General features: G+C 36.8%; 1 protein-coding gene and 1 long non-coding RNA gene across 11 annotated transcripts; one reads left to right on the top strand and one right to left on the bottom strand.

Annotated features, from left to right (window-relative positions):
- Positions 219-3,189, top strand: LOC109834428. 10 transcript variants are annotated; one of them, XR_002245570.1, is made up of 8 exons: positions 221-586; positions 682-779; positions 1,532-1,622; positions 1,692-1,922; positions 2,004-2,064; positions 2,150-2,201; positions 2,424-2,721; positions 2,834-3,189. It is a non-coding gene; the product is annotated as an uncharacterized LOC109834428 (long non-coding RNA). The 10 variants fall into 10 exon arrangements; XR_002245569.1 differs by having other exon boundaries at positions 219-586; positions 1,692-2,064; XR_002245572.1 differs by lacking the exon at positions 2,150-2,201 and having other exon boundaries at positions 223-586; positions 2,429-2,721.
- On the bottom strand, positions 5,208-7,687 carry LOC109834427 (pentatricopeptide repeat-containing protein At4g26680, mitochondrial). The gene has a single exon (XM_020402441.1). The coding sequence runs from the start codon at positions 7,399-7,401 to the stop codon at positions 5,848-5,850; it is 1,554 nt and encodes a 517-aa protein (XP_020258030.1). The 5' UTR covers positions 7,402-7,687; the 3' UTR covers positions 5,208-5,847.

The following is a 10,482-nucleotide window of genomic DNA, read 5'->3' as shown; positions in this document are numbered from 1 at the left end:
TAGTACAAAACAGCACAGCCCAAACGGTTATTACAACCGTTTGGACAAGTCAAAATAACCCAAACGGTTAAAACCGTTTGGGCTAATAAACCCAAACAGTTAAAACTGTTTGGGCTAATAAAAAATCCCAAACGGAAGTCCCAAACGGTTTAAAACGTTTGGGATATTTTAGCCCGAACGGTTAGAACGGTTTGGGAGGGAGTTTATTTTGGCTTTTTTAAAAAAATTAAAAGTCTTTTTCCTCCGTTCTCCCCAATAATTTCATGACAGCGTCAAAAAATTCAATCGAGCGCCAAAAATTTCATCCCAGCGCCAATTTCATCCCAGTGCCAAAAATTTCACCCCCAAAAAATTCATCACCGTACCCTCTCAAATCCCTAACCCCCTCCACCTCCCTCATCTACCCCGTCGAAGTCCGACCATAGCCGCCGGCCAACGCACATTCATTATTTTATTTAAGGGAAATTACCTTAGTGTGTGGTATATTATTAAATGTGTAATCCACATACAAGCGATGTTCTGATTTCGTTTGATTTTCTCAGGTTTGAGCGCATAGGCCAGAGCACGCATCGCCAATGCTCTTGAGGTCAGAAGTCAAAATTAGGGTTTTTTTCTTACTTGGTTGGGATTTTGATGATCATCTTTGTTTCAATTTTCTTTTTTCTTTTTTTGTTTTTCTAGGACGACCTTTTGAAATTGGCGAGAAAACGTTTGGGTGTGTTGCTGGAGACCCTTGCACCTGAATTAGGAAGCACGTTGAAGTGCTGAGGGAGGCTCAGGTTTGATTTCGATTGGATTTATGTTCCTTTCTTGGTATTGTAGTCGTGATTCCTGAGTAGGATTTAAGTTCTTGGTTCTTGTTAGGGTTTTGAAATTTCGGGGTTAGCATTGGATATATTCCATAAAAAATGACAATTTGGGTCTTCAAATTGGTTTCAATCATGCAATTGATGCTGGAATTTACACAAGAATATGTAAAGCAAATCCCTTTTAGCATTTGAAGATTCCTAAGTTATATGATGACAGTGGAAGCTGTAATGTAAAGTCATTTATTGATTCTTGATCCTTTTTTTTGGTAGCTTAAGAACCATTACATGAAATAGATCATTCTGCTTTGATTCTATATAATGTTTCCTCAGATACAGGACTAATTGGCCACTAGGTTCACTAAGAATTGTGTTATTTGTTGTATTATTCAAATTGGTTATAATTATGCAATTGTTGTTGGAATTTACACTTTGCTAGTCAAGAAGATGTGGTCAGCACTTCCTCTTCTACTTGGCTTACTCAAGAAGATGTTATCAATATTTTGATGTGACCTCTTTAGCATTTGAAGGTTCCTAAGTTACAAGGTCGATTTTGTATTTTAACATCCTCTTGTATTTTAATGCTATTTCTATCTGATGCTTCCTTCTCTTCATTAAAGTGTTTTGAATAGATGTTTCTTCCACTTATTTCTTATTAACAATGGCATCCTAGGGAACCTAGTTTTAATGTGCTTTAATTCCTGTGATGTTTGCTAATGTTCCAGAGCGCACATGATGAGCTTCAAGCTTTTTTTTGAGGAAACAGTCGAACTTGAAGCTAAATACCAGAAGCTTTATGAACGTTTGTACAAGAAGGTAATCCATCATTAGCAGCTCGAACTTGAAGCTAAATACCAGAAGCTTTATGAACGTTTGTACAAGAAGGTAATCCATCATTAGCAGCTATTGTTATATAGCAAGTTCATTGATGCTAACTATGAAACCTTGAGACTTCTAGGCTTTTTTCTGAGTTCAGCCTGGGTACTATGCTAGCATCTAAGTATCGTTTCATATTAATTTTTCAATGTTATGAAATTGTCAACGGTCTACTCGAAGTCGAAGGTGTTACTGTCGTAGCTCCAGAGGAACCCCTGTCTAAAGCTAAAGCTCCTGAAAGTTTGTAAAAGATCTGAAGATTAAAAAATGTTTGCATGTAGTTTATGTGGATACGACGCTGATGCTATTTTCTTTCTGTAGCTAATGGTGTACCAATTTCTGGCTCACCGCAATGAAGTCACATGAAGTTTTGGCTAAAACGGTATCCAAGAGGCGTCGTTTTTGTCCTTTATCGTTCAGTTTACTTATTCACAGTAACATGATACGTTCTTCTCTCATGAGTTCAGATCTAGGAGCATGATGAAGGAGCTCTAAAGTACCTCAAGAATATTAAATCATGTATAATTGATAACCCTAAGGGTTTCAAACTAGAGTTTTTCTTTGACACTAATCCATATTTTAAGAAGTCTGTCCTCACAAAAGCGTATCACATCATCAATGATGATGATAATCCTATATTGTGCAATTGGGTAGCTCTTTTTGGTCTAGTCAGTGATCACCCTATTCTTCCCCCATTTTATTCGATCGTGTTTACTAACTCAGCTCTTGGGTTGTTTTTAGGACAGAGATTGAATGGTTTCTTGGTAAGAACTTGACTCAAAAGATCTCAAAGAAAAATGCAGAGGGGTCAGAGAATGCCCAACCTATTACTAACATTGAAGACTATGGGAGCTTCTTCGACTTCTTTAATCTCCCTGACGTTCCTAAGGATGATTATGGCATCATGAATTACAAGGAAGATACAGAGGCTTTACTTATGTCATGACAGGGGAAGCTTTAGTAATGACCCTTTTTTTTGCCATTTACTTTGGCATGCTGGACAGCTGCTGAAGGAGACGGAGCAGAATTATGATATAGGGTGAGCTCTTCTAATTGTTTCTTGGAAGTAACCAGAGCAACGCTAGTTAGATAAGTCTACAATTTTCCTTTCATATTATTATGTTATACTGAGGGTAGTGTTCTCATCCCAGGACTACTATCCGTGACAAGATTATCCCAAATGCTGATTTCATGGTTCACTAGAGAGGCTGTTGAAGAAGATAGTGTTGTAGAATTAGGAGAGAATAATTAACGAGGATGACGAAGACGAAGAAGAGAACGTGAATTTTAGAGTGTATAGATGTTTCAATTTCTTCTAGTATACACAGGTTGGCTGAGAAATGTTATACAGATGTCATTGGTTTTGAACATGTTTACACATTTGTTTCTTTTCCCCCTCGTACGTGAAATTGTACATGTCTAATGGAAAATCAAAATTTTCTATGTGATACATTACTTGGTATTCAGAGAAAGAAAAAAATGAATATTCATTGACAGCATTCCTATAGCATCTGTATCCTGATGACTCTTGAAAAATTGCTCTGCTTGTGTTATATAAATGTTTTTGTAGCTAAATTCTTGCTGCAGAATGTAATAAAGTATAAATGTGCAGTGTGTTCTTTTGTGATGTTCTTCTGCCTATATTGTATAAATGATTTAATAAACTATTTTTCAATTTATTAAATCCCAAACGGTTGTAACCGTTTGGGCAAAATTCCAAACGGTTACAACCGTTTGGGCAAAATCCCAAACGGTTACAACCGTTTGGGATTTTGCCCAAACGGTTGTAACCGTTTGGGCGACCGTTGGGGTAGACTTTTCCCCAACGGCTTTAGCCCAAACGGTTCTTTTTTTAGCCCAAACGGTTGTAACCGTTTGGGACTGTATTTTCCCAAACGGTTCCAACCGTTTGGGCTGTCCTGTTTTGTACTAGTGTATGATGAAGGAATGCAACCAATATATCACATAAGAAGCACTAGTTAATCATAAAGTACTTAATTCTTTAACGTCAAAAGAAGGCTTACTTTTTAATTAAAAAAATCATCTTTTATATAATTTGGGATGGTTGAAAACAATTTATCCTTATGAAGCTTTTATCTTCTTACATCCTTATGTGGTCCCTCTCCCACTCTGGGTTCATCCACAAAGATGACTAGATTATGCAACCATCTTTAGTAATTAACTGTAATCTAACTACAACTGTTAAATTTAACAATTTCAAGCTGGTTCAATTGTACTTCAATATCATGAGAAAAAGAAAAACCTTTTCATAGAAATAGTTTCGAACATGTGCAGTCCGCTTAGAGTTTTCAATATACTATGTTACAGATTTTAAAACTGGACTTTTAAGTAGGTAAAATATTTTCTCAAGTTAAACAGTAGAAAATCATATTGCTAGACATGCAAAATTACAAATTCTAAGTATCAATATGCATAACAAAATTCAAAAGAATGTATATGAAAGATCATGGCGTCAAGCAGAAAACATCAGCACGGAATAATTATGATATGCAACACAGCTTTGGGATATTCAAATGAAAGGATGCAAAGTTGTAGATCTTTTTGTTATATGTTTGATGCAACCGTGCAAAAATAATAAGAGTGATAAATTTTTTAAAAGTGATGATAAAAATAATAAGAGTGATAAATTACATATCTCGTACCTATATGGGAACTATCCCTGCGCCCTTATTACTTTTATCAAAAGATCGAAGAAGATACAACTAGATAAAGGGTGCATGCAAAACTGTACAGTTCTAAAGGCAAATTCATCTGACTAATTGACTCATCGTAAGCCTCTGTCCAATAGTTAGGAGATGTTCAAAGAAATAACCGTAAACTATAATGTGAGATAGTTGGTGGAAGGTGAACATGTAATTATGTAAGTTGTTGAATATTCACAATGTTGAAGAGTCCGGATGGAAAAGAAATCTTTGCAGACATGGAAAGGGAGGGGAAAAAATACTTGGCAGACGAAAGGATGATTGGATGCATATTGAATATATACCTAGGGATGTGTTTGTGCAATTGAGTTTTTTGTGTAAGCAAACCAGGGTATATGATTTTCCTTTCCCTTCAGCTAAAATCTTCTTTGAAACTCAAAAAAGGATATCGATTCCCCTGCGTACTGTAATTAAGGTTTATCTAGAAGATGCCTTCTTCTTTTTGGGGTAATTTGTTGGTAAAGAACCATGTGATTTTCCTTTGAAATTGAAATTAAGAAAACCCAAGTCTTTCCAATACAGTTTTAAATTTTTGAAGATTCAAACGTGCCAACATATTTAGGCCCCTATGCCTGAAAATACTGTAAATAGCTCAAAATTTCAAAATGCAGAAAGGAAAAAACTAAGCAGCAGAAGCAAGAAGATAGAAGCAGTAACCTCAAATCTGATGCGGACAGTCAATCATCTTTTCACACGCCTAAATAGCCGAAGATAGTCATTTTAGTGTTTGTACCAGATCTCAAATGGAGCACTACTGAGCAGAAGATCTCAAATCAAATAATACTCTCGAGGTTCAACTCTCGGATAGAATATGACAGTTAAACACCTCATAGATTATCTGACAATCTTCTCCATGAGAACTTTTCTCATATCAGCACCACGAATACAGAAGTTGTTTAAAACAACTCATGTCGTGTTAAATCATAAGGTGATCTGATTGTCGCCTATACTATGCCAATGCATTTGCATCATTATGTTAGCAAGAACTTTAAACAAACAACAATAAGGATGATAAGGCAGAGGAAGCACATGTCATAGTCTAGCAGTACTGTCGAGGTTTGACTCAGACAAAATATGACAGTTAAAACGCCTCATAGATTATCTGATCATCTTTTCCATAAGAATTTTTCTCATATTAGAACCTCCAATACCACATTTGCTTGAACAACTCATGTCATGTTGAATCATAAGGTGTTCTGATTGTATTTGCAGCATTACATTTGGCAAGGACTCAAAATAAACAGCTACATCTGAATCATAAGGTGTTCTATACTATGCCATTGTATTTGCAGCATTACATTTGGCAAGGACTCAAAATAAACAGCTACAGGGATGATAAGGCAAAGGGAGCCCATGCCATTAAAAAATTTGTTGATTTCAGCACCTTCAACCCCCACACTGGAAATTTGTTTCTCAATCTCCAAAATCTTTTCACATGTCTGTTAATTTGCAATTCCAAATTGAGAGTTGCTTCCACGATCAACAAAGTCTTTTGGTATGAGTCTAACTGCATTGGCTGCTGAAAACAATTCAGTAAGCAAGTGGCTTTTCCCTAACCTGCCAAGCCCCTCATAGAGGTCAGTCAACAATGTCTTATCCGGAGCCATCCATCTTTCTAACATTTCTCTCAACACCTCCAGTGATCCTTCATAATCCTTATTATGGTAGAAGCTCAATAGCAAGATTTTGAATGTATCATAATTAGGATGACAACCATTTTTCTTCATGGCCTTAAAAATCTGAAACGCCCTCTCAGAGTTTTGCCTCTTGCACTGTCCGCTTATGAGAGCGGAAAAGGTTGATGAATTTGGAGCAAGGTTTGCTTTGTCAAGCTCTTTCACCAAGAATGCAGCTTTTCTCGTCTTCCCTTCATTGCAAAGCCCCAAAATCAGAGCATTGTATGTAACAATATCGACTTCTACCCTATTCATTAACATATCCTCATAAATCCTTAAACCCATCTCACCATTGTTTATCTGAGCATACCCCCTGATCAATGAATTGTAAGTCACTGTATTCGGTTTCACCTCCACAGTCTTCATCTCATTGAAAACTTTATTAGCTTCATTCAATTTCCCTTCCTTGCAAAACCCATGGATCAAAGAATTGTAGGTTATCACATTTGGAATCAAACCCTTAGTATACATTTCATTCTTCAACTTCAGAGCAGCGCCAATAAGTCCATTCTTGCAATAAGCTGCAATTAAAGTATTGAATGAAGAATCCATAGGGCTAAATCCCATCATCTCCATCTTCTCAAAAACCTCCAAAGCCTTCTCCAATTTTCCCGAATTGCAAAATGCACACATTACCATATTCAATGTATACACATTCGGTGAAATCCGGCAGCGACCCATCTCCTTATAGAAAGCCAAAGCAATATCATTTCGACCCAAATCAAGCAATGAGCTAACGAAAGCATTGCAGGATCGAATCGTTGGAAGAAACCCATAGTCTCTCATTCTACAGAAAGTCTCAGTGGCCTTCCGAAACTTCTTTATATGCGCATACGTTTTAAAAAGCGAATCGAAAACATTAGGAGAAGAATCACAGAGGCGGTAGGAGTGCAAAATGGCATCAAAAAGTTCCGAGCTCGAATTTAGGGTTTGGGGGATCAGGATTTTTCTAAGGATTGACTCCGCGGACTTAAACCGTTTAAATTTGGTAAGGATGTGGAGTATGATAGAATGAGTATCAAGGGACTGAGAATTAGGGTTTTGAGAAACGGAGAAATTATAGAAATCGAGGGAGAGGACAGGGTCTTTTTGGATTTTGAGGAGGATGTGGTTTGATCTGAATGGGGTTAATTTGGGGGCAAGGGAATTGAGATTTGGCCATTCTGAATGGATTAAATGGCTGTGAGCGATCGTTATAAAGTCGTGATCTTGGCCACAAGGTTCAGGGATAGTCCTGTGAGGAATTGGAATTGAATTAGGGTTTCGTTTTGTGGGATCAAATGAAGTAGAGAATTGGCGAACGAGCGGCAGCTTCTTCATATAGAACTGGGGTAATTTCCGTAAAAATTAGGGTTTAATTTGTCATAGACTCATAGTACTTGAATTGAAGAATTAGGGCTTTGTTCCACAAAAAAGTGAGAGGAATAGTTTCTTTGAATTATGGAAAATGAAAGACAAAATGATCGGAACTTGCTGACCTCGATTTGGGGATTTTCTGTGTCTGTGGAAAAGTTCGTTTCTCTTTTGCAGCATTAAACCCTCGGTTGTAAGTGAAGGACTGAAGCGGCAGGTTTAAATCGGCATCGCAGAATTGAGGAGGCCGGTTTAAATTCGCATATTATTTGCTAATTTATAGAATTTTGTATTTGTACAAGTTTAAATATGAATTTTATTAAATCCCTCCCATTGTTTTTTGTAAGTTGAAAATATCCCTCATATAGTTTATTTCTATTCACTTTGCCTCCCTGTAATTTATTTTTCTTTACTTTATCGACTTTAAACTTAAAAGGAAAAATTGTGTATAGGCTCCAAAATAAGAAACCTCATGTGACCAAACCGCTTCCTTTCTCATCCATGCGCTTATGTCCCTTAATTGCAATTATAGTGTGAAAAATCTCTTTTTAGTTGTCGCCTCAGCAAAGAGAAAAAAAATATCATTCTTTTATCTCCACACTACCCTCGTTCTCAACCTCTTACATCGTCTTCTTTTTTCATGAACCCATGAATCATTTTTTCTTCCTCCTCCTCTTTCTTCCAGTATCTCTTGTCCCACTACCTCTCTCGTTGCATCCTTCCCTTTTTTTTTTCAACCATTATCTCTTTTTTCTTTATCATTATCTCTTTCTTCAATCATTATCCTTTCTCAACTTTTTTTTGTATTTTCGACGCCGCGGTCTCTTCTTTATCATTTCCCCTCCTTCTCTTAGAACTGTTGCCGCATCACTCAAAGACTATCTCATTTGGCTAAAATAATATTTTCTAAAGTCACGCTGAAGTTAACACTAAGCAACTATAGTTAACATCTTGAATAAATAGATATTATTTATGTGATTAGATGTTAATTTTAACATATAGATGTTAACCATATGATTTCATTGTTAAGTTTAATAAATAGATGATGGATGATAAGTTTAACACATATGTGTTAACTATACGAATTAGCTATTAAGATTAATAGATTTATGTTGACTATTTGAAAACTACTTTGTATAGTTAACTATTATTCTCTAAAATTATCATGTGACTTGGATCATGAAGAGATAAGTTAGAAATTTAACATTACTATGTGGAAGAAAGAGGAGACAAAGAAGAAGGGATAATGATGAGTTGAGATGGAGGAGAGAGGAGGGAGGAGAATGATGGGATGCCATGGCGGCAAAAGAAGAAGGATGGTGAAGATGGAACGAAGGATGAAGGAGAAGGAAGGAAGAGATGAAAGTGGAAGATGGAGGAGGAGGACAAAGATGAGATGAAGGAGAGAGGAGGAAGGAGGAGAAGGGAGGATATCACGCCTCGTATCTTGGAAAGCATCTGATAGGAATGCGACTAGGCTAGGCAGCCTTAAGATAAACACCACCCAAAAGTATATATTTAAGACTATACCGGGGGATTGGTACATACATCTTATTCACCATACATAGAATATTATCAAAAATCATTTAAAAAAATAGTCACAAGGAAACTAATATACAACAAATAGTAAGTGTACGACACAAATATACAGCAGAAGAAAAATACTCAACAAATATCAATGAGTCCCACAACTAATGAATAACATAAAAGATATCACGAGTTTGATGTTAATGCATTATCGCATACTACATAAAGAAACTAGGTTGCACGACCATTAAACTCTGACACAACAACTGTAATAGTTATGCACATCAGAGTCAATCACATAGTAGCAGAAATGAAAAATAACATAGATAATGAAAGTCTGGTAACCGAAAGTTAGACAAGCCGATCAACAGGAATTCCATCTATGAAAGGTCACTAGACTCTGTGCCCCTGAAAGCATGCATGCAAACTAGAACGATCAAAAAATCATCTAATAAGTGATAAAATGAAGGAGTGGTTTTGTGCACATGTAATGTGTATCATGAATGCATAAATGGTAGAAACATAACGTGGACTGTATAACAGTATCACTTTGCTTGCTTTCATGAAAAGTGAGTGCATCTTAAAAATCCAGAATAGGAAATAGATAAAGTAGATAACTAGATCATCACAACATAGATGTAACAACAAAAGTGCATCTAACTCCTGGAGTGTGATGCAAAGATAGTGTACATCTAACTATCTTTAAATTTTACTTAATGTTATTTAAGGAAAGCTCTCACAAGATAATATTTATTTAGTGTACCCGCCACAAACATTTCTTGGATTATTACTTTACTTAATTTATGTGCACAGAATCATCTGGCACTAGCACTCAAAACACAACCTCAACCTTAACATTATCTATCAGATGCCAATATCCCCCCTATTAGTTAACCCACATGAATATTTTTATTACTTGGTTATACATGATATGTTACACACAAGGCCTGAATAACTCAATATATAGAAAACATCTAATTATGTGGGTGCCCTAAGCTCATGGTCCAAGAACAACTAGTACTAGCATTTTGACAGTGGACTTTAGCTAACATCGAGTTGTTCTCATCGGGTCTCATGGCTTGCACGCACCAACGGGCCCACGACGTGATAAGTGGTATCAAAGCAGTTGTCAGCCGAAAGTATGAAGCTAAATGCTATAGGAGGCTAAGTACTACACCATGTGGATGCGATGGTAGCCACCTCTAGAGTATGTAGGAGCCATGTCTAGAGTCCATATCGCTTGGTAGTGATACCGAGATGTACCAATTGTCATGTCATGATGACGAGGATGTCGTCTATGTAAGGTGGGGTGATTGTGACACCCCCACTTTAGTCCCACATGGACTAGTGTGAAGAAATATTAGTGGCTTAAATAGAGAAGAACATGACCCAAGAACAACTAGTGCTAGAATTTTGACAGTAAAATTTAGCCATCATCGAGTTGTTCTCGGTGGGTCTCACAGCTTGCACGCGCCAACGGACCCAAGGGTCCAGGGCGTGACAGGGAAAAAATCTCCCCCT

The sequence above is a fragment of the Asparagus officinalis genome, chromosome 3 (genome assembly GCF_001876935.1).
Source record: "Asparagus officinalis chromosome 3, Aspof.V1, whole genome shotgun sequence".
In the NCBI taxonomy this organism is placed as follows: domain Eukaryota; kingdom Viridiplantae; phylum Streptophyta; class Magnoliopsida; order Asparagales; family Asparagaceae; genus Asparagus; species Asparagus officinalis.
Note: the sequence above shows the minus strand (reverse complement) of the source record. Positions and strands in the feature narration are given on the sequence as shown.